Source organism: Agelaius tricolor, unplaced genomic scaffold (genome assembly GCF_023055355.1).
Source record: "Agelaius tricolor isolate 1412-34295 unplaced genomic scaffold, bAgeTri1.0.p SCAF_35, whole genome shotgun sequence".
NCBI classification, from domain to species: Eukaryota; Metazoa; Chordata; class Aves; order Passeriformes; family Icteridae; genus Agelaius; species Agelaius tricolor.
The window spans coordinates 811,714-836,101 of record NW_027269295.1 but is presented as its reverse complement, the minus strand read 5'-3'; the positions used below and the strand labels follow the sequence as shown (position 1 = coordinate 836,101).

The 24,388-nt window shown below is 51.6% G+C and overlaps 1 protein-coding gene across 1 annotated transcript in view; it reads left to right on the top strand.

Moving 5' to 3' along the window:
- STX8 (syntaxin 8) overlaps nt 1-24,388 on the top strand; it is an 82,811-nt gene that overhangs the window by 32,513 nt on the left and 25,910 nt on the right. The window contains exon 7 of the mRNA XM_071452647.1: nt 19,633-19,734. Within this exon, the coding sequence (XP_071308748.1) occupies nt 19,633-19,734 (102 nt within the window). The remainder of the gene's footprint in view (nt 1-19,632; nt 19,735-24,388) is intronic.

The following is a 24,388-nucleotide window of genomic DNA, read 5'->3' as shown; positions in this document are numbered from 1 at the left end:
GCTCATTATTTTGTCTGTCAATAGCTGAAGTTTTCCCAGGCTGGGGTGACCTAAGGAGAGGGCTCCCTGCCAGCTGTAGGTGTGGAGCAGGGGCCAGTCAGTGTCCCAGGTTCCTGGGCTGGGCACAGCAAACCAAGGGATCCCCAACAATGCTGGAAATGTGTGTGAGTTTAACTGTGTGCCTGCTGGGCACAGCAAACCAAGGGATCCCCAACAATGCTGGAAATGAGTTTGAGTTTAACTGTGTGCCTGCTGGGCACAGCAAACCAAGGGATGCCCACAATGCTGGAAATGAGTTTAACTGTGTGCCTGCTGGGCACAGCAAACCAAGGGATGCCAACAATGCTGGAAATGAGTGTGAGTTTAACTGCGTGCCTGCTGGGCACAGCAAACCAAGGGATCCCCAACAATGCTGGAAATGAGTTTGAGTTTAACTGTGTGCCTGCTGGGCACAGCAAACCAAGGGATGCCCACAATGCTGGAAATGAGTTTAACTGTGTGCCTGCTGGGCACACAGAACTGCTGGAAATGGTGTGAAAAGAAATCCCTTGGTAGTTTACCCTTGGTAGTTTGCAGAATAAGGATTTTGGAGGGAAGAAGGAGCAGATCCCTCACCTGGAAGGGGGGATGTGGCTCAGCTTTTCAGGGTCACTGGGGACAGAGGCCATGGCTGCAAGAAGTGTTTTCCTACAGGGTGTGGGACGTGGAGAGCTGGATGGAGGAGTGTGGGGTGAAGATCTGTGCAGGGGGAGAGGGAAGGGGGCTCTGTGGGGGCTGTCCTGCCTGACCACAGCCCAGGCAGGTTTGCTGTGCAGGGACACAGCCAGGGCAGGTTTGCTGTGCAGGGACACAGCCCAGGCAGGTTTGCTGCTCAGGGACACAGCCAGGGCAGGTTTGCTGTGCAGGGACACAGCCAGGGAAGGTTTGCTGTTCAGGGACACAGCCAGGGCAGGTTTGCTGTGCAGGGACACAGCCAGGGCAGGTTTGCTGTGCAAGGAGCCTGGCTCATGGTTCCCCTGCCTGGGCAGCCCTGGCTGTTCCTTGTACAAACCCAGCAGGAGCTGCTCCACCTCAGGCTCTCCGTGACCTTGGGGATGCACTGCTGAGATCTCCTGCAAGCACAGCCTTGCTTAAAAGCAGGATTAGGAGGGAAAGTGGGCAGATTGTGGGGTATTGACCTGTTGGCATTGCTGGGGTGGTGGGGAGGGACAGGAGTGGAGCTGCTGGGATTCCTGGGGAGCAGGGTTTTCTTTGTGCTGCTGTGATTTCTGGGGAGCAGGGTTTGCTCACAGGGTTTGTTTTGTGCTGCTGTGATTTCTGGGATTTCTGGGGAGCAGGGTTTGCTTTTTGCTGCTGTGATTTCTGGGATTTCTGGGGAGCAGGGTTTGCTCACAGGGTTTGTTTTTTGCTGCTGTGATTCCTGGGGAGCAGGGTTTGCTTTTTGCTGCTGTGATTTCTGGGATTTCTGGGGAGCAGGGTTTGCTTTGTGCTGCTGTGATTTCTGGGATTTCTGGGGAGCAGGGTTTGCTTTGTGCTGCTGGGCGCGCACGGTCCCAGCACGGCGCTGCCATTTCAGACATGAGATCTGTCAGCCTTTGGGACACCTGTAATTGCAATTAGCAGCCAGGAAACACAAAGGCACCGTGCTGGAGGAAGGGGGAGAGCTGGAGGGGATGTTCTGGGCTGGGGAGGTGGCTGTGAGCAGCGTGGCCTCTCCTCAGCACAGCGGCAGCCTTGTCCAAACAGCCCGGCGCTCTCAGCCTGTCCTGCTGATCAAAGCCAGGCAAAAGGGGATTTTCCTCCTCACTTCGGGGCACTTCCTATCAAAGGGCTGCCTGAGGTTTGTTTGTGAAGGTGCAAACGTGGGGAGCTGCGGGGAGCAGGAGCTGACAGAGGGAAGCAATCCTGGCTTTTCCCAGTGCGAGTGCGCTCGCGGATCCACGCTCGGCGTGACCCCAAACAACTGCAGTGACTGTGCAGGGAGAGGAGCTGCTGTGCTCCACCACCTGTACTGCACCGTGCTCTCCCAGCTATTTTAATAGCTAATTAATCTTGATTTGCTCGGATTTAAGGGGTTTCTTTTCTCTTTTGGCACATGTGTGCAGCCTATTATGCCATAAATCCCCCACGTTTCAGCAAATGTCATCCTGATTGTTCCCTCCAGCACAGCATCCTACGAGGGAAACATTCAGGGTCAGGAACTCGGATTCTTTAACCACTGTATTCGAGGAAGCCGATTTATTGTTCTTTCCCAGCAGAACAGGGTGATTTCTTTTGGACCTCTATCACATTGGCAGCCAACCTGGAGAGGTCACAATTGCCTTAATGCTGGAGGGTCTGTGGGCACGTTAATCTGTCTTCATAAATTAACTGGTGCACCCCACAGATGCCAGCACAGGGCACCTCTGAGTGTTTAGTGCTTTTCTGTTCCTCTAGAAGCAGGAATTATTTTTGTGCACTCGGCGTTTGACCCGTGTCTCATATCCTAAAATCGATACAAATGCTCCTTGTCCTTTTTCCTTGTGTCTTTTAATGGGTTTGAAGGAGTTTGTTTGGGGCTGGAGGAAGTGACCTTCATATCAAATAATCCTGACACGGCGAGTTGGGGCTTTGGGTGGCTTTCTTGTGGCTATTTGTGCTGTGAAAGCTGAATAAAAAATTTGCAACTGAAAGTCTTAAAAAGTGAATTAGGGAAGTGTTGACTCGGAAGGGCCATTAGCGTGTCCTCAGCGTGGGATGTGCCTTGTTTTTCCTTGCTGCTTAATGTAGAGCTGTGCCTGACCTTTCCCCCGGGTTGTTTTGGTGGGCCTGTGAAGGAGATGTCAGAAGGAAAATGTGAATTAAAACATCTTGTGTAAGGAAATGACTTTCCTGCTCTTCTCCAAAAGGGAAAAACCCCTGAAAATAAAAGAAGAGGGCGAGTCCTCTCTTAGTTTGCCATCTCTAACACTTTCAGTTCCTGTTTCCCCTTGCTCTGGTGGCAGTGTTTGAATGTTTTCAGTGTGTCTGTGTGTCCTGCAGCAGCTCTGGGCGTGCTGCTGTCACTGCCCAGCTGCCCTGAGCACCATCACACCAGGGCTGGGTCCTTTGTAAAACTCCTTTGTAAAACTCCTGCAGCTGAGTGTTCCCTGAGGTGGGATTCCCTTCCCAGGTAGAACACAGCTTATTTCACACTTTTGGTAAAGTTTAAGTAGCTAAACCAGACTTTGTAGACATTCCAGCTCTCAAATCTCCCTGTGGCTGGAGCTCAGAAGCATTTTATTCTCTTCTTCAGGAATCTTTGAGTGTTCTTCCTTCCTGCTGCTCTGTATCAGGTTCATTGAGGGCACAGTGCTGCTCAATGGTTTCCTGCCCAGCACTGCTGGGTCTGGGGCTCCTGACAAGCTCCTGGCTTGAGGCTCTCACAGCTCAGCCCTTTCACAACCACACTGGGCTTGTGGTCATGTTGACAGCTTGACACTGCCACGGCAGTGATTTGTTAAAGCTCCCTCCTGTGTTAGAACAGCCCTGCGAGCAGGGCAGACAAAGGGGAGGCATGGGCAGCACCTCCCGGAACGAATTGGGGTCTGAGGGAGGCTGGGCTGGGGGGTCCCTGGGGCTCTGGGGCTGAGGGAGGCGTGTTTGGCACAGCCCCTGGCCTTGTGCAACAGGGACCTGCATTCAGCTCCGTTTGTGCTGCAAAACAAACCTTGGAGTGCTTGGTTTGTGTCCTGGAGCAGGCTGGAGCCCAGGAGAGAGGAATCCGAACGGGACAGTCCCAGGGCTGTGCCAGGGCTGTGCCAGGGCTGTCCATTCCTCCTGCAGGGATCCTTGGGCGGCTGCTGAGCTCCAGGGACATCCCAGCCCTGCAGGAAGGAGCAGTTTGGGGCTCTGTGCTCTGCTGGGGCAGTCAGTGCTCTCAGGGCTCTCCCCTGGTTAATTGTTCCCTTTGGGGTGAGCTGTGCTCTGCTGGGGCAGTCAGTGCTCTCGGGGCTCTCCCCTGGTTAATTGTTCCCTTTGGGGTTCTGTGTCCTGCTGGGGCAGTCAGTGCTCTTGGGGTTCTCCCCTGGTTAATTGTTCCCTTTGGGGTGAGCTGTGCTCTGCTGGGGCAGTCAGTGCTCTCAGGGCTCTCTCCTGGTTAATGTTCCCCTTGCAGGACAGAAGCTTTGGGGTGAGCTGATTGCAGTTTTCCAGTGCCTGAAGGGAGCCCACAGGAAGGATGGGGAGTGGCTGTGCCTGAGAGATGCAGGGACAGGACCAGGGAATGGTTCAGTGACACAGGGCAGGGATGGATGGGATATTGGGATATTGGGAATTGTCCCTGGCAGGGTGGGCAGGCCCTGGCACAGCTGGGGCTGCCCTGGATCCCTGGCAGTGCCCAAGGCCAGGCTGGACAGTGGGAGGTGTCCCTGGGGCAGTGGGAGGTGTCCCTGCCATGGCAGGGGTGGCACTGGAGGGGCTTTGAGGTCCCCTTTCCAACCCAAACCATGTTGGGATTCTCCTTCCAATCAAACTGCCCACCCTGTGCTTTCTGCTGCTCCCCAAAGTGAGCACACCAGGATCTCTCCCATCCCTGGTTTCAATCAGGAAGAGAGGCAGAGAGCGCCTGAGGAATAAATTCTACCTCAGCTGAAACTTAATCTGTTTTTAAAGAACTCCCTCCCACTGAAATAGAGGGGTTTTTTTCCTTGCTTTTTAACAGTCCTCCCCTGAACAGCCTCTCTTGGGGTGTCTCTCATCCTCGCTCAATGATGTTGAGGTTTTTACCTTTTTTATTCTGAGTTTCTGGAAGCTCTGTGGCTTTCCCCGTTACACGTTTTTAATTCAGAATGCCTCAGTGAGCCTTTCCTGTTCTGAATCTCCAGAGTACTCCATGGGGGAAAATTTAAAAAATAACATGTAAGCTTTACATAATTTACTATGAGAGTAATTGGGTTTATACAGCAGTTCATAAACCTTTAGCTGGTAAAAATCAAAGTACCTTAATCTCAAAAGCAGATGGGGGGATGTCACGGTGAAGGCTTAGAGAGTTTTCAAAGACAAATTGTTTAATTCCATCACTGCTAGGAAAATAAATAGTTCTGCTGCTGGATTGAAAACAGAAACATCCCAGAAATGAGACTTTCCTCGCTTTCAAGCATTGTTAGCTTGACAACAAAGAAATCCAAGGAGCTCGAGAGATGTGCTGGGGTTCCAGTTTATGAGAAATGAAAGGCAAGAGCCTCTAAACCTCATTTTATCATTCTTGGGGAATTCTCAAGTGCCTTTCCTGGCTGCTCCCAGGCCCTGCCCCGTGTCCCAGGCTGTGTTTGGTGGGAATCAGGCAGGCATGTGATGTCTGCAGGTCATTTCCTTCTATCCTGGGAGGTGGCAGGGCTGGCCCTGCTCCGTGCCTGGGCTGGGAGCTGCTCCCAAATCCACTTTTCAATGTGTTTGCAGGGCTGGATTGAAAGCTGGGAGCCATGCCTTGCCTGTGTAATGAAGGCTGCATTTGTAGCCCCACAGAAATGCTGCTCACAGGCCAATCAGGGCTATCTGGCCAGCACATCCCCTCCCAAGTGATGGTCTTGCTTTAGTCCTAATGGCCTGATGAGATCACCTCTAATTTGTGTATCAAGCTGGTTTGTATCACATCGTTCAGAAAAAAAAAGAAAGGGGGTAAAAAACCCCACACAAACCCAACAAAACCCTCTTTATTTTATTTTTTTTCTTGCTGGACTTCAAAGGGTTGCATTGTAGCCAGTGTGCAGTGCCCTGTGAAAGCTCAGAGCCATTACCTCAGCCCGCAGCCAGCAGAAAATGAGCTCCCTTTTGGTGGGGGCTCTGCCCCAGGGTGGTGGCAGCCCAGGAGGAGACGCTGGGGATGCTGCTCTGGTGGCTCCCTGGGCTTGGCTCAGGCTGGCCCTGATTCCAGCAGCATCTCCTCCTGTGGCCAAGGGAATGGAGGAGCCTTGGAGACAGAAGCACCAAAAGCTGGTGGTGAGAGCACAGGAAGAGCACAGGAAGGTGCTGAGGGGGCTCAGGATGCTGACAGCAGTGTGGGGGATCACAGGGTGCTCCCACACTGAGATTTGGCTGTCCAGGTGCACACACACACCCTGTCAGCCTGAGAAAGCCTTGCTGTGCTTTCCTCCCTGTTCAGGGAGCAGCCAGCAGGGACTGGGTGAGGATGGAGTGAGCCTGTGCCTGCAGGCTGGGGCCAGGTGCCCAGGTGAGGGGGTCTCCTGCAGGAGGAGGTGAGGATGGAGTGAGCCTGTGCCTGCAGGCTGGGGCCAGGTGCCCAGGTGAGGGGGTCTCCTGCAGCAGCAGAGGGTTCTGGTGATGCTGTTAGCTCAGCAAAGCTGATTGTGGGGAATGTTTGTGCAGTTGGATCTCCTGCAGCAGCAGAGCATTCTGGTTGTTCTGTTAGCTCAGCAGAGCTGATTGTGGGGAATGTTTGTGCAGTTGGATCTCCTGCAGCAGCAGAGCATTCTGGTTGTTCTGTTAGCTCAGCAGAGCTGATTGTGGGGATTGTTTGTGCAGTTGGATCTCCTGCAGCAGCAGAGGGTTCTGGTTGTTCTGTTAGCTCAGCAGAGCTGATTGTGGGGAATGTTTGTGCAGTTGGGTCTCCTGCAGCAGCAGAGGGTTCTGGTTGTTCTGTTAGCTCAGCAGAGCTGATTATGAGGAATGTTTGTGCAGTTGGATCTCCTGCAGCAGCAGAGGGTTCTGGTTGTTCTGTTAGCTCAGCAGAGCTGATTATGAGGAGTGTTGCTGCAGTTTGGGAAGGGAGGACTCAGCTGTGGTGCTCAGCAGTGATGGATCCATTCCTGGGGGGCTGAGGCACAGGGAGCCAGAGCTGGAGGAACCCAAAAATCCTGAGAGCACAGCACACAGAGCCCTGCATTGTGTGTTTGGGAGGAAGGGAGGTTTCATCAGGTGCTTTGGGATATAAAGTATGAGAAATAATGGAGTTGGGCTGTGGGATATCTGGGAAGTGAGTGCTGACAGGGCACTGAACCAAGCCTGGTGCTCAGCATCTCCTGTGCATCAGCCAGGCCTTTCTTCCAGGTTGTTCCAGAGCTGAATTAACCTCAGGTTGTCTTTTTCCAAAACTTCTTTCCCTCTAAAGGAAACAAATTATTGGCAGAAATTGATTTCTTCTTAGCAGCTGACTTTTAAGTCTAAAAACTTAACAAATATATGCTGCAATGATCAAAAAATGTTACATTAACGCTTTTTTATGGCCTTAGCTGAGACACTTGGTAACATGCTGCTGTCCTGGGTGACTTTGATACTCTGATTTTTTGGTTTTTTTACTGTTCTGCACCCTTTTGTCTCTGAATCAGTTTTGCATATTGCAGCACTGGCATTTGGATTTCTCTTGAAATCTGGCTGGAGGAATTGAAACCCTTGGAGCTCAACTTGTTGCTTTCTGCCTCCCTGCTCATGTCCCCACACGGGTACACAGCAGAGTGGGGCCCAGGGGAGCTGACAGCACTGAGCACTCGGCTCTCATGGTTGGAAACTGCATTTTGCTCATGAAATCAGGTGCTGGCTGTAGGAAATGGGGCCAAATTCAGCTGTGTGAGCTGCCCTCAGTGGGCTCTGGGTGTCGGTTTGGGATCAGACCCGGGTGGGTGATGCTGCTCCACTCTGAGGTGTTAGCTGAGGTTGGTTTGCTCGCTCAGGATTCATTTCCAGGCTTGTCTTGGGGCTGCCTGCATTGTTTTGGCTTTTTGTGTTGGCTTTCTCACCGGGCTGGGCCCAAGTGAATGCTGAGGTTCGATTTCCATGACAAGGTCTCTGCTGGGAGATTTACAGCTCAGCTGCTTTGGTTTGCCAGGCTAATGCTCTGGAATGCAGGTTGACAGTCCAGATGTGAAACCTTTCTCCTCGGAAAGAAAACAAAGGATTAAATGCGTTTTAAGAGGGTTTGAAAAAAATAATTTAAGGCTGAGGCCCCGAACCCAACATCTGAAATACTTGAAATACTGCTGGGGATGTGAAACTTCAAAATCAGGACACTTGGGAGAGTGGCCAGGCTGTGAGTTCCCTGTGGCTTTTGGAGCACCTGGCACTGCCTGTACTGGGGCTTCTCAAGGTTTTACAGGATGTCAATAATCAAATTCTGCATTTCCATGCCAGCAGTGCAGGGTAAAGTGTGGTTTGGGTCTTGCTCCTGCTGAAACCTGGGGAGTGTGGGGACAGCTGCAGGCCCTCCCTTGGAGGGGACCACATTTCCCTGCTTTTCACAGCTGAGGATGGTGGCTCCTGTTTTCTGAGCTGACAAACTGGCAGTTGTCCTGATTGTGGAATTATCCCAGGTTCCAGGGGCTGGAGGAAGGCCCAGGTGGTGCAGGTTTGTTCACCAGCATCCCCACTGCAGGGGAAAGGTCTGAGCAGGCTGCAAGGTCCTGACTGGACTGGAGAAGGGTTTCATGGTGGTGTTTAATGTCCAAACCATCATTTTAACGAGAGAAACACAATGGCCTCAGCCCAGCCATTGAATGTGATCCTTTGTGCTGGCGAGGATTTGTACAATGCATCTGCCCCTGAATGCCCATTTGGGTTTCAGAATTATTTGGGTTGGAAACAATGCAGCAAGAGTTCATTGTCCTCTCAGAGAAATGATGAAAACATCCAGAACTTTCTCCCTGCCCATATGGGAAGGGCAAACATGAGGAGTCTGTACTACCAGATGTCTTAAAATTGAGACCATAGCCTCAAAGGTAGGGAGGGCAGACCTTGCAGGGCTGGTCATTCTCAAGCTGCCTGAGGAAATACCAGGGGGGTTATTGGCATTTATTAAAACTGGGCTTGTAAAAAGCCTGTGGCTCTTTATTTGGGACTGCTGATCCTGTTGGTGTCCTGTTCTGATGGGGCTCAGGAAGCCTCTGCAGAGCAGTGACTTTGCTGGAGCTCAGGCACGTTCTGGACACTCAGATATTTGGAATTTGTTCTGTTCAGAAAGGTCTCTGCCTTTATTCCAGGCTGTGGAAAAACAGATGAGTACAAGTGTGCTAAAAAAGCAGGTTTAGCAAATGACCAAAATGGCTTATGTTTTTCCTAGATAAAAATCAGGAAAAAAATGAAAACCCTGGCCTAAAACTGCCTTTTGTAGTATCAGTGTATCTTTTTTTAAAGCAGGATGCCCTAAACTGAGTCATCAGAAAAAACAACTTTGAGATTACACCCACAGAACGAGGAGTTGATTTTTTGCCATGTATATTATATATATTATAATATTATGTTATTATAATATATATATAATATTATATATATTTTATATAAAGTGAATATATTATATATTCACTTTAATTTCTCACTGGAAGCAATGTATTTTGTCCAGTAAGGTGTTGTTTGGTGTTGAATCAGGTCCTGTTCTCCCTCGTTCCCATGCACTGAGAGCCATGGAGGCAGCAGCCCTGCTCACGCTGGCAGGGGAGGCACAAGGAGCCCCAGCAATCTCTGTGTTTGATAAACCCCATGTTTGTGCAGTTTGATAAGGGGAGCTTTCCTTCCTGCCCTGGGCTTTGTCACCCTGCAGCTCAGGAGCCCAGCGTGGGGATCAGGGCAGGGCTCAGCACACAGGTGTCCCCAGCCCCTCAGCTGGGTGAATCCCTTGTGGTCCTTCCCCTGTGCCCAGGGGAAATCGCAGGGCAGGGCTCCCTCTGTGCTGCAGCCCCTCCTGCTCTGCAGAACCCACGGGCACACGGCCACCCCAAACACCCAGAGTTCAGCCACATCTGCAGAAAATCCATGGCAGGGCATGTGGAAAGTTGGCCCAGCTCTTGGTGGAAGGAAGTGGGAAGAAAGAAAATCATGGGCTGAGGCTGCTGGGGATGCCTGGACTCGAGGTTGTGTTATCTGTGGAAGTTCTCCTTGCACCCTTTCTGTTGTTTTAACCACTTGTCCCAGTACTCAGGACTTTTTCCATGCCTGCAGGCTGGGAATGGAATATTTTTGAGCTGTATTGCTGGGCTCTGGAGATGTCTCTCTGCCTTTGGCCTGCCGGTCTCCTGGGCAGGTGGCTGGGCAGGCAGGACACTGATGGCAGTGAGATCCAGGGAGTGCCATCCCTGCAGGGCACGCAGCTCCTGCTGTGTGCCCAGCTCTGAGCATGTGTTAGGGGATGTATTCCTCTTGCTAATTTACTCAATTTATCACTGATTCCAGTAGAGCTTGATGAGGGGTGTCAGCTGGAGATTAGTCCCAGATGCCTGGGCTGACCTTAGCTTTATCAGCTGCTTTCAATACTGTAACCATGAAGCACTTGCAAGTTTGCTGGTTCCTCCCGTGATTGATAGCCCAATTCTGAAGTGGCTTTCCTCCTCCTTTGTGATCCAAGAGGATAATGCCCTGCAGCTGTCCACAGCGTGAAGCTCTTGTGCTGAGCACTCTGCTGCTCTGCTGGCTGCTGCCCAAGGCCAGTGTTTATTAAAATGGCACTCGAGTTCTGCAGGCCTGACCTCCCCCTGCTCCAGGGCTCTGCCTTTCCTCTGCTCACATCTCCTGAGCAGAGGGCAGCAGTCCCTCAGTGCCCAGGTGAGGCTGAGGTGCTTTAGGAGAGGTTTAGCTGTGGGTGTGTGCAGAGATGATGGGCAGAGCTGCAGGACCTGGGGCAATCAGCTTTCAGCACTTGGCAGAGCTGTTGGGGCATTCTGAGCCTGGTTTTGGGGAACTTTCCTGGAGCCCCTGTCAGTGCAAGGGTTGGGCTGGTGGGGAAGATCTCTCCTGCTGGCCTGGGGACCTCTTCTGCTGTGCTTGTCACTGGTTTGCCACACGTGGGAAGGGGCTGCAGGGTGGCATCTCCCCTGCCTGTACACTGAGGGTGTTCAGGAGGTTGTGTGCACTCCCAGCACTGCAGGAGCTGTGTGGGTTCTGGGGCTGGTGGCATCCATCCCATGATCAGAGCCAGGACTGGGCCTGGGAATGTTTTACCTTGAATTTTGCATCTCTCCTGCCTGATGGTGGGGTTCTGCAGAGGGTAGTGGGGGGCTCACTGTGGCTGGGTCACTTTTGCAGACACAGTTTGTAGGCTCAGGCTGGGCTGGCTGGGGGACGTGCCCCTTGGATCTCTAAAGTGCATTTTCATTTCAAAACAAGGAAGAAGGAAAAGAAACACCAAGCCCCCTCTTCCTTTGAAGGGTGAGGGTAGAAGGGCATGGGCTCTGTCCTGGCTTGGTCACCTCAGGAGCCCTCTGGATGTGATGGCTGCTGGTCCTGGTGTGTGTGCCAGGGGACAGGGGCACAGTGCAGGGAGGGGGGCACACCTCACTCTGAGGCTGGAATCAGCATCACCCCTGCTCCTCACCCTGAGCCCCTGGAATCAGCATCACCCCTGCTCCTCACTCTGAGCCCCTGCACTCAGCATCACCCCTGCTCCTCACTCTGAGCCTGGAATCAGCATCACCCCTGCTCCTCACTCTGAGCCCCTGGAATCAGCATCACCCCTGCTCCTCACTCTGAGCCCCTGCACTCAGCATCACCCCTGCTCCTCACTCTGAGCCCTGCACTCAGCATCACCCCTGTCCTGCTCCTCTGCTCAGCATTGCTGCTCGTTTTTGCCAATCTCCTTTAATCTGCACTGAGACCAAGAGCACTCAGCCTGCAGTTCTTGGGTAATTCCCCATTGCAGTGACTGTGGCAGCAGTGAAATTTCCCTGCTTTGGAGCTCCTAAAAGTGAAAAATGTGGGGCATTCTTGTGGGCATGGCCTTGCAATGAGCACTGGGGATGGTGTGGTGCTGCTCTTTGGGTTGAGTTTTCCTTCATTTCAGCAGGGATGAGTTAAAAATCCTGCTCAGCCTGCTGGACACCCCAGCAATGCCAGAGTGCCTTCCTTTGGGGTTCTGGCCCCGAGCCAGCTGGTGAGAATTGGTTTAATTGGTTTTTATCTGGTGCAGAGCTGGCTGGAGGTGACCAGGGTGGGTCAGGAGCTCTGCCCACTGCTGCATTTTCTGTTTTCCTCCATGAACTAAAGCCTGGCTTGTTGGTACCCACAAGGATTGTGTTATGTTCCTGGGGTGGGTTCACCTCTCATGAAGTGTAGGAGCAGGAATTGCTCAACTTCATGGAGTGCAACAACTCCATGGAGTGTAACACAGGTTTTTAATTTTTTAAAAATATTTTTTGTTTTGGTGTTTTTGTGGGGATTTTGGTTTTCTTTGCTTTGTGAAATGGACTGGAAACCTCAGCTTAGGGTGTTTAATAGCCAAATAGTGTTTTATGGGGTATAACATAGCTCTTTTGGACATTTCTTTTGTGTTTTTGTTGTGGTATTGCTTGTTTTGGTTGTTGGTTTTTCCTTTTTGTCTTTTTGTTTCGGTGTTGGTTGTTTTGGTTGTAGATATTTTGGTATTTTTGTGGGTGTTTGTTGGTTTCTTTCTCTGTGAAATGAACTGGAAACCTCAGCTTGAGGTGTTCAGCAGCCAAAACAGTGTTTTATGGGGATTTGCTAAACCACCTCAGGAAATTGTGGCAAGTGATGTGTATTTGTAATGAAAGCTGTTGATATCTATGGAAAAGGGTTGCAATGGTGTAAAAACCTGGGGAAAATGAGGCTTGCTAGAGGAGAGCAGGGGTGAGTGCTACCAACAGTTTCTGAAGGCAGTGTTTTAACAAATCCTGCTTAGATTTTGGATAAAGGGAAAACAAACAAATGTGGAGTCTGAAGCAGCTTCTGTGCTTTCATTTTCTGCTGTAAGTTTGCAGAGCACAAACAGATTGAAGCAGGAGAAGTGTTTGGCTTGGCAGGGATTTATTTGTTAGAGCCATGGCAGTGGCCTTGCAGCCTCCCAGTGCTCCAGGCTTTCCCAGACATGCAGATTTTATGGCTATTTTATCTATTAGCAGGATTTCCTTGCTTTTTCCCAGAGCCACGTCTGTAGGAAAATAATTTGGTGGCATTGTCCCTATAACTTGAAGATTGTGCTGGAAGTTTGGGTTGTGCTGGGGCACTTGGATTTGGGGTTTGAATAGAAATAAATATTAATGACAAGTGCAGAGAGCCCAGTGAGTGCTGTGAGCTTGGAGAGCCCAGAACAGAGCCCTGGTGTGTGGCACTGGGGACTTCAGCCACTGCTGTGAACTGGAGGCATTTATTTATATTTATTTATATTTATTTATATTTATTTATATTTATATTTATCTTTATTTATTTTTATTTATTTTTATTTATTTTTATTTATTTTTATTTATTTTTATTTATTTTTATTTTTATTTAGTTTTATTTATTTCCATTTATTTCTATTTATTTCTATTTATTTCTATTTATTTCTATTTATTTATAATGTTTATAGTTCCTTATTTAAATATAAATAAATATAAATATTTGTTTATATTTATTTATAATGTTTATAGTTCCTTTATTTATCATACAGGAACTATATGAACTATATGAACTATAGTTCACATAGTTCCTGTATGATAAATAAAGGAATATATTTATTTATGATTCTTACAGGAACATTTCTGTTCTGAAGCTCTGTTTGATCTCAGGTGACTGCACTGCCTTAAACACACTGAGGGAAAGGAGGGGTCACTGGCTGGGGGCAGAGGGGAGGAACAAATGGCTTCACACTTGAACACTTGCATGAAGGAGGCTTTTATCTGCTGGCAGATAATGGGGGAGGAAGGCAGTGCCATATCATGTGAGTATGGTTCTTGCCTGCCTTGTATCACTGCGAGTTCTCAACACATCTGGGCTGAGAGCAGTTCCAGTAACATCCAAAAGTGCTGTTTTGGTTGGCACACTGGGGCTGTGCTAGATGCCAATTGGTAATGGCTCTTGGAAAGAGCCTGCCTTGAAACTGTCCCTGAGCTGTTCCCCAGAGAAATTATTCAATTAAGTACAGCTAAAATTAATGGCCATGGGTTTTGTTCGAATCAAACAAAATAAGCAGCTGGAGAAGGGGAAACTTCTCAGTGTGTGCTTTTAAAATAACAACTCTTAACTAATAGCTGTGTGAGCTGGGATTGATAGCAGGGTTTGTTTCCCCAGTGCTGCTGGGGATGAGCCGCTGAGGCTGCCACAGCTGACACCCTTGGATGGTTCTGGGTCACCTCCAGGCATTCCCCAGGCACCATCTGCTGCTCCTGGACCTGCCTGGGAGAGGGTGGAGTGTCCTGGGCTGCCTGGGGGTGACAAAGTGTGACCCAGATAGGCTCAGGTATTGTAGGATGGGGAATGCAGCGTGGAAGGGGGCGCGGGGCGGGACCAGGGGGCCCGGAGGTGTCCTTGGAGCAGGTGCCAGGGTTCCCTGTGGCAGAACAAACAGGTTCCTCTTGATTTGGCAGGTGTTAGCCCTGAGGGCTTGCTTGGGGAAGGTGTGGGCTGCTCCTGGTTCTGAGCTGGGTCTGGTCTATTCCATTCCATTCCATTCCATTCCATTCTATTCTATTCCATTCCATTCCATTCCATTCTATTCCATTCCATTCCATTCTATTCCTACACTAAAGAATAGAAGAAAGGATTTCATCAGAAGGCTAGCAAGGAAGGGAATGAATAATAAAATCTTGTGACTGGCCAGAGTCCCAACACAGCTGGGCTGTGATTGGCCATTAATTAGAAACAACCACATGAGACCAATCCCAGATGCACCTGTTGCATTCCACAGCAGCAGATAACCATTGGTTCCATTTTGTTCCTGAGGCCTCTCAGCTCCTCAGGAGAGAAAAACCCTGGCAAAAGGATTTTTCATAAAAGATGTCAGTGACAGAGCCCCCTGTGCAGCTGGGCCCCTCTGCCAGCAGGGCAGGGACAGGGAGGGTGGGACATGTCCTGGAGCCTGAGGAGCTGCAGGGGAGGCTCTGCAGGTGAGATCCCCTCTGCTGGGTTCTCCTTTGTAACAGGAAAATTCCTGCAGGAACTACAAAAAGCTGCCTCCAGTTCACATCCTGACACTTTCCCAGCAGGAGCCCAAGCAGAGCCTCTGGACCCTCCAGGGCCATCAGGACCCTTGTTCATTGAGAGAGGCAAAGGGTGAGACAGCTGGAACACAGAGGAGCAAGTTGGTGTGACCCCTTTGGAGCAGTTTGTGTTTTTGGGGTTTTTAATGCTTACAGGAGGTTCTGCCAAAGAGGAGATTAAATGTCCTCAGTAAAATTTGGGATGGTGCAGGGAGGGATCTTGGTGTTTGCCTGAAATGCAGAGCCCATCAGAGCAGGCAGTGCTGGTGTCCCAGCCCTGTAGAGCAGGGAATGTGGTGTCCCAGCCCTGGAGCAGGGAGCCCCAGGGGATTGGGGTGCAGCTGGAGGAGCAGAAGCCCAGGAGGGCACTCCTGTGTTGCCTTTGGCACAGGGAGCTGCACACCTCAGAGGGGCTGTGAAAACCTGCCATGGCTGCAGCCAGGAGACAAATTAGGATTCCTGGCTTTGTGTTTTTTACTGCATTTTTCCCCTTTTCACTCTGCCTTGACATTACAGCTGGCACACGGTGCTGAGGTTCTTCAGGTTTCTGATGTGCTTACATCAGTTGCAATCTTCATTTCATAGCCCTGGCACTTGGAACAATGCTTTGCTTTCTTATTACCGTGCAATTATGGGGTTTGGACATATAGGGGCTGGCATTCCCTCTGTGATTCATTTCTTTGGTATCCAGCTCTTCTCCTGAGGCACCAGGGACCTGAGGGAGGGAGGGAAAGCCTGCCTGGCCTCTCCTCTGGGCTCCAGCCTCACTGTAATTGGGTTTGTGTTGGGATTTCAGCTCTCTGTGCTCTCCTAAGGCTGGCTGGAGTGGGACAGGCCTGCAGGTGCATTGCTCATCAATAAATGCCATTGAGTGATCCATCAGCTTCAATCCACAGAAAATCCCAACAATTCTAAGGAAACCTTTGGTCAGCAGCACCACTCTGTGAACTGACCAAACCCCAGGTCTGCTTCTCTCCTCCAGTGCTGAATTTCACGTGGCCTCCTCTGTTTGGCTTTTGGGTTTCTCACTCCACAGACAGAATGAGTGCAGGTCACAGATGGAATTGCCAAAACCAAATGTGACTTTTTATGCATTTTAAAGAAAACCAGCAGAAAAAAACAACCCCCACAATCAGTGATTTTACAATTAGTGTAAAGTCATGTATGCAGAACTCCAAAACCTGTTCCACTGCATGGGAGGAGATGGTCACCCTTCCCAAGGGATTTAAAAAAGAAAAAGCCATGGCCTGGCAGAGGGAGGAGAGGAGACCTGGAAGTGCCTCTGCCTTCCTGCAGCAGGGACTGACCACTTCCCATGGGGAGTGTGAGCTCCTGCTGGCCTCCAGCACCTCCTGCCTGGCTGGTGGCTGGCCCTGGGCACAGGGACACGTGGGCAGGTGTGGGGACAGCTGTGACAGTGGCTTTGGGCACTGCAGCACAGGAATGGGGACAACTGTGACAGTGGCTTTGGGCTGATGGAGCAGCTCCTGGCCCAGCTCTCCTCCAGCACTGACCTCCAAACCTCTCCCACCTGGGCTGTGCTTAAGGGACTCTGAGTTCAGTGCTTGGGCCCTGGGTTTTGTCTTGTGCTTTGAGATCCTGCTGCCCTGAAAGGAGAAGATCCTGCTGCCCTGAAAGGAGAAGATCCTGCTGCCCTGTAAGGAGAAGATCCTGCTGCCCTGTAAGGAGAAGATCCTGCTGCCCTGAAAGGAGAAGATCCTGCTGCCCTGAAAGGAGAAGATCCTGCTGCCCTGAAAGGAGAAGATCCTGCTGCCCTGAAAGGAGAAGATCCTGCTGCTCTGAAAGGAGAAGATCCTGCTGCCCTGAAGGGAGGCCTGGCTGAGTGGTGGCTGCAGGGCTGTGCTACAGGAGTGTCCTTTGGAAGGTCACCAGCAGCCAGCCTGCCTTCCCCGTCTGCTCCCTCCCTCTGCCAGCTCTCTCTCCATCCTTTTTTAGCCTGCTCCTTGCATAGCCAGCTGAATGGGAGGTGATGGAACATGGAATTGCCAGCTTGAAGGGCAGGGGGGGCTGCAGGTGGGTCAGGAAAGGAACCTGAGGAGGGTCAGTGCTCTGAGAAATTCCTTAGCCACGGATTCCTCGGTGCCCGCCTTAGAAATCCAGGGCTAATTTTCAACTCTGCCTTTCCCAACATGGATTTCCTTTGGAGTGGAGAGAAATATTGAATTTACAGGGAGGTTGGGCACTGCCCTGTGCCTGGGTGTCACCACAACAGGGGATGGATGGGTGGATGGATGGATGATGGAGGGAGGGATGGATGGATGGATGGATGGATGGATGGATGGATGGATGTTTCTCTTCTGGGCTGGATTTCTGGTTCAGCTGGGAGTGGGGTCAGAACCTCCTTGTGCTTCCTCCCCATTCCAGCTGCTCAGACCTCCAGGTGCTGCCATGAGCCCTCCAGAATTCTCCAGGCCCCAGCTGAGACATCGAAGGGCTGGGTGCTTGTTGAGCTGTGGGTGAAGTGCCCTGCTCCCCTGGAAGCTGACTGTGTCACAGAACATGTTTTTTATGTACCTGTATCTGGAGAAATGCTTCTTCCAGGATGGCCAGGGCAGCCCTTGGGTTCAGCAGTGGGTCCTGGCAGGGGGATGGGAAAGGAGAGGCTCCACACAGAATCCCAACTGCAGTGCCTTGGGCTTTGAAATGATGACAGAAAATTTTCCTGCTCACATTTGTTCTCATTTAGCTACAGCTTGTTCACCAGGATGTTTTTCAAGGAGGGTCTGGTCTGTGCTGGCAGAGGGAAGTCTCCAATTTCCCAAAGCTTATCACTTTGTCCTTGACAACGATGGGAACTTGCAGCACTTCTTTTGGTGGAGAGGCAAACATGAGCAGTCCTGCCCTTGCAGGCAGCATTGTCCTGCTCTTCCTGTATGCTGAATCACGCAGGACAGATAAAGTGTCCCCAAAATATTGTTGGCTTTGCAGATGTCAGACCTGGGAAAGTTGGGTGGAAGGGGGAGGAGAGTGAATATCTGAACTGCAAACTGAGCAAAGCTTGGAGCTCAAACAAAATGCCTCCCATCCCTTGGGAAAATGTGTGTTGGTGTAGGATGGACAATACTGAGCGCCCTAATATTGATGAACAATAATTTTAAACATTGCAAACAACTTCTGAAATAAGGAGGGTTTGTGTCTGGCATAGAGCAGTGTTGGGGGGTGCATGGTCAGATGCAGAGGGTGAAACACAGGGGAGTGGTTGATATTTGCTAAACACAGGGGGTGGTTGATGTTTGGTAAAACACAGGGGAGTAGTTGGTGTTTGGTAAAACACAGGGGAATGGTTGATGTTTGGTAAAACACAGGGGAATGGTTGATATTTGGTAAAACACAGGGGGTGGTTGATGTTTGGTAAAACACAGGGGAGTAGTTGGTGTTTGGTAAAACACAGGGGAATGGTTGATGTTTGGTAAAACACAAGGTGGTTGATATTTGGTAAAACACAGGGGAGTGGTTGATATTTGGTAAAACACAGGGGAATGGTTGATGTTTGGTAAAACACAGGGGAATGGTTGATGTTTGGTAAAACACAGGGAGTGGTTGATGTTTAGTAAAACACAATGGAATGGTTGATATTTGGTAAAACACAGGGGGGTGGTTGATATTTGGTAAAACACAGGGGGGTGGTTGATGTTTGGTGAAACACGGGGGTGGTTGATGTTTGGCAGAACAAAGGGAAGTGGTTGATGTTTGGTAAAATACAGGGGGGTGGTTGATATTTGGTAAAACACAAGGTGGTTGATGTTTGCTAAACACAGGGGAATGGTTGATATTTGGTAAAACACGAGGTGGTTGATATTTGGTAAAACACAGGGAGTGGTTGATATTTGGTAAAATACAGGGGAGTGGTTGATGTTTGGCAGAACAAAGGGAAGTGGTTGATGTTTGGTAAAACACAGGGGAATGGTTGATATTTGGTAAAACACGAGGTGGTTGATGTTTGGTAAAACATGAGGTAGTTGATATTTGCTAAACACAGGGGGTGGTTGAAGTTTGCCCCCTGCCCTCCCTTCGTGGGGATTCAGGGGTGGTTTGGGCTGCAGGGCAGCAATCAGGAGCTCAGGCTTTAGGAAAGCTGTGTGTTTTCAAAGCCCAGGGTTTTTTAGATGCTGGTATCATTTTACATGGGGATTCACTGGAGATGACAGAGTGTTGGTGGAGCAGATGGAATCATGCACTGCAAGGATGGTGCTCAAATGTCTCAGCTCTCTGGGAGAGCAAAACCTCCGTGCTCTGTGTGCCTTGGACATTTCCTTTGTGCTGCAGAACTTTGATAATTTTATGTGTTTTTTGCTATCTCTGTGTACAATCAGCCTGGTTTTATCTCTATGTGATACAGTGCTTGTTCCCTGATAAGACTGAGGACATAAACACCCTCCACAATGAACATCTGGGACCTGAGGGAACAGCTGCAGCTGTGTCAGGAGAGGTTTGGGTTCCCCTCAGCCCTGTGGCTGCCACCATCCTGTCCTCCCCGACCTCCTAGACTGGTGCTGCTGTTTCAGGCTGTATTTTTTCCTCCACTTCAGGCTCTGTACTGTCTCCTCCACTCTAGCACTGGGGCACTGCCCTGGATCTGCAGTCTCTGGTGCTGTCTCCCAGGATTTGGACCTTTCCGTGAAGGGAGCCCTGGTGTGTCCCTCTGGGGGATGCAGCTGGTTCCATTCTGGGGCTGTCAGCAGGAGGGAGGCTGGGCAGGGGTGCTGTGGGCTCACATTTGACCTTCCTGTTCCTCTCTCCCCAGAGATCATCGATGACCTGACGAGCCTGGTGGAGAGCACGGACGGGCGGCTGCGCAGCCAGACACGGCACGTGCAGGCAGTGGAGAGGAAATCCACGTCCTGTGGTAGGAGAGGCTGCAGGACACACAGCCAGGGGGCAGGACAGACAGCCAGGGGGCAGGACAGACACCATGGGGCGCAGGACAGACACCATGGGGCGCAGGACAGACAGCCAGGGGTGCAGGACAGACACCATGGGGCGCAGGACAGACACCATGGGGGGCAGGACAGACACCATGGGGCGCAGGACAGACAGCCAGGGGCGCAGGACAGACACCATGGGGCGCAGGACAGACACCATGGGGCGCAGGACAGACAGCCAGGGGGCAGGACAGACAGCCAGGGGCGCAGGACAGACACCATGGGGCGCAGGACAGACACCATGGGGGGCAGGACAGACACCATGGGGCGCAGGACAGACACCATGGGGTGCAGGACAGACAGCCAAGGGTGCAGGACAGACACCATGGGGCGCAGGACAGACACCATGGGGCACAGGACACACAGCCAGGGGGCAGGACAGACACCATGGGGTGCAGGACAGACAGCCAGGGGGCAGGACAGACACCATGGGGTGCAGGACAGACACCATGGGGCCCAGGACAGACACCATGGGGTGCAGGACAGACAGCCAGGGGGCAGGACAGACACCATGGGGTGCAGGACAGACACCATGGGGCCCAGGACAGACACCATGGGGTGCAGGACAGACAGCCAGGGGGCAGGACAGACACCATGGGGTGCAGGACAGACACCATGGGGCGCAGGACAGACAGCCAGGGGCGCAGGACAGACACCATGGGGCACAAGACAGACAGCCAGGGGTGCAGGACAGACAGCCAGGGGTGCAGGACAGACAGCCAGGGGTGCAGGACAGACAGCCAGGGGCGCAGGACAGACAGCCAGGGGCGCGGGACAGACACCATGGGGTGCAGGACAGACACCATGGGGCGCAGGACAGACAGCCAGGGGCGCAGGACAGACAGCCAGGGGCACAGGACAGACACCATGGGGGGCAGGACAGACAGCCAGGGGCACAGGACAGACAGCCAGGGGTGCAGGACAGACACCATGGGGTGCAGGACAGACAGCCAGGGGCGCAGGACAGACAGCCAGGGGTGCAGGGCAAACACCCAGCCAGGGATGCCTTGGGAGGCTGAGCTGGAGCAGAGGCTGGGCAGAGTCCCAGAATAAAGCAGGGATTTATTCAAAGCATCTCCTCCATGGATCCACCTTGGGCAGCACCAGAGCCCAGCCAGGGCTGCACCCAAGGTGAACCAAAATGGTCACAAAATGAACCCAAAATGAACCAAAATGGCCCCAAAATGCACGGCCGGGCACGGGGTCTCTCCCTTGGATCAGTTCTGCTCCATTTGCATCTTGCAGTTCATTGTCCCATTCCAGCTCCAGCCCATCCAGTCCCATCCTTGTTTTTCTCTCTCCAGCCCACGGGGTTTGTGCTCCTGGGCTGAGATTTGGATCATTTGTCCTTGGTCCCCAGCTGGAGCAGGACCTGCTCTGAGCACAGAGCTCACCATCCCTCACCATGAACTCAGAACTGCACACCTAGCCAGCACAGAGTCTGAAAAATATAAAAGCTCAAAGCTGAGGCCTCCCCAGGGCGGTTGTTCACTGAGGATGTGCAGCTATTAACTGTTGCTAATTGCTGTGCAATGCTCCCCCCCGAGGCACAAGCCCCAGCAGCTCTGACTGGCTGTGCTGAAGTGCTGGTGCAGTTAATTTCCTTCAGCCATTTGACTCCAGCCTTGCACAATGTCCTGATTGTAAGAAATGGTTTGAAATCAGAGCGGTGCATGTTAATTAGCTGTACACAAACTTGCTACCAGCTCTCACAAAGCTGGCACAGCAGGGAGTGGGGCTGCAGGGGCATTCCTGGGGTGTCCTGCAGGAATGAGCTCCTAACCCAGCAGCACTCAGAGCCTGCCAGGCATGAAATCCTTCCTGGTGACCCCTGCAGTGATGTGCAAGCTGCTGAACTAAGCTGGCCTCCCTCTGCAGAGAGCCAAGGACAGGGGTATCTGCAGGCAGGTTTGGATGGAGAGCTGGGGGCTGGAGCTCTGACCAGGACAGGCTGCTGTGGATGGAGGAGAAAGTGCCTTTGAGTGGGGAGAGTGAGTGACTGGGGGATGAAGTCCCTGGGGAGGTGGTGGCAGTTCAGGTCAGGATCAGCATGTCTGGGTCTGGTTTTTATCGTGCCAGAAGACTCACAGTGCTCTATAGAATTTTAACTCACAGTCAGAAGTGGCTGAAATCGGGTTTATGTGGCTCAGTAAAGAGAAAGCCAAGGCTGAGGTGGTCCCAGCCTGGCTGTGGCTGTGAGGCTCTGCCTGCAGAGCTCCCCAGCTCACACTGGCAGTGAAGCATCTCTCCTGCACTGACAGTTCCAGGGATTTATCTGGCTCTCCATCCGTGATAAGGTTTTGAAAGCTTGCTTGATGGAGGCTGATGGAAACCTGTGGCTTCTTCTGGGGGTTAAAGTTGACTTGTCAGAGTCATTTGTCTCCGAGTTCTCCCGTACCAACTGCAGCTGGAATTAGAGGCGTGACTGCAGAGTTCATGACTGACTCTTTTATTTTAGATCTTGGATGTTGATGCAAGATGGATTTAATTTAAAAGTGAGTGCACTTGAATGATGCTGAGTAGCCCTGTGTGCCTTTGGAGTCTCCCCTTAATTCCTGTGGCTTCGTTTTGCTCACGAGTCCAGGGCAGCCCAGCTTGGGTGGGGGTGGGCAGGGATCTGTCCCAGGGGTCCAGGGGGGATTTCTCCCCATTTTCAGATTCCTCCTGCAAGTGCAGCCCCAGGCATGTTGCCTGATGATGAGGCTGTCTCTTTAACTCAGAAAGCCCATCCTGGCTGCCTGGGGAATTTCAGAGGAGGAGGAGGAGGATGGGAGAAGGAAGGCTGGGAGGATCCTGGCCTGGATTCCTTGGGGGTGACCTCTCTCACCCTTTGCACATTGGAAAACATTTGGCTTTGGTGAGAAGTGCAGCCTCTGGTGCCTGCTCCCTCTGCTCCCATAGGTCTTCCTGTGTTTGCATAACAATTTGGGCATAAGCAAACACCAAATTGCCTCAGCTGGCTGCTTCCTCCTGCCCTGGCCTGAGCTGTGGAGCAGCAATGCTGAGCACACAGGCTTCAGCAGCATTCCTCCCATCCCCTTCCACCCTTGTCCTGGCACTGGGGTGAACTGGTGCACTGGGATCACAAATACCCTCCCTGTACATGGGATTGCCCCTGGAATGAGGCCAAGCAGCAGGAAACTGGCACCTGCCAGGGGGCCCTGCCAGAGTGCCTGTTTATCATTTAAATGGATCAAATTCAATTGATCAAATTCAGTAACTCCCTGGGTTTGGTGCCTTACTTTGGGTTTGAAGCAGGGTGAGTGCTCAGCCCTCGCCCTTGCTCCCCCAGAGCAATCTCCCCTCTGCTCCAGCTGTGGCTGGTAATGTGTTTTTCCCTCCTTTTTGAAATGGTGATGTCTTTTTATTCTGCTGCTGAGTGCCTGTGCTGGAGCCAGGGGCTGTGGATACAGGCAGAGCACCCTGGCTGCAATAATGGAATAATCCCTGTTTTACAAGCAGGAATGTCATGCATTAATGGGTGTGTCTTTGTTAGCAGCCAGTATCATCAGAAAATCAAAGGATTGCTGGTGAAGCCCAGCTTTAATCAATATTTCAACATCTGCCTCTCATGCAAACCCCGTTTCCAGCTGTGGGGCTGTTCCCAGTGCCCTCTGGTGAGCCCAGGGCTGCCCTTGGGGCTGTGCCCTGGGCATTCCCTCAGCCTGGCACAGCCCTCAGCTTGTCCTGGGGGGGTTGTTCCATTCACAGCTGATTTTCAGGGCCATTTTTCTGGCTGTCCCTGAGCTGCTGCCAGTGCCAGCCCCTGTGCCGTGCCCAGGGAAGGCTGTGCTGTGTCCCAGTGGCCTCAGGCAGCCCCACACTGGTGGCACTGGGCACTCCCAGGATTGCAGTGCAGGGATAACCACGGGATGGACTCCAGCCTCCTCCACATTTATGAAATTATTGTTGAAAATCATCAGTCATCCACAGGCAAATGTTTGCACAGTGCCTGGCATTGTTTTCCCCCTTCCCAGCGAGTGCTGGGCGTTAGCAGGGGTGCTGGGGACATATAAGTTTCTTGGATTTCAGAAATTTGCATTGAGCTTTCAGCAGGGTGTTCACACAGCTCATCAGTCAAGTGCCAGGCTGGCTGTACCAGCTTTGCTCCAGGAAAGGCTGTGTGTGCACAGTCCTGCCTGCTCAGCCTCACCACGGCTGCTCTTGGGTGCTCTGGCCTCTCTCTGCCAGCCTGGGCACCTTTAGGGCTTTCTGCAGAGTGACACCCACTGACCATTCCTCAAGAAATGGTTTTATTAGAAGCTTCAACCCTTAGAACGTCCTCCTAAGAACTGCATTTAAAATTTTGCAAATAAATTGAAGTGTAATTAATGTGGAGATGCTGGGGGAAACAGGGCTTTGGTGCTTTTGGGGTAACTTTCCCCCATCCTTGAGTTTTGCAGTGGGATTTTTTGTTTGGTTCCTTCCCTAAAGACCATGGGTAGAGAGGATGGTTAAGCCAGGCTTTGGCTGTGATAGAACATCCTCAAGTGTTTGTGTCTGGAGCAGCCAAGGGGGCTTTGGGTGCTCAGGCCACAGATGTGACCTGCACAGAGGTGGCTGCACCTCAGCTGTGCC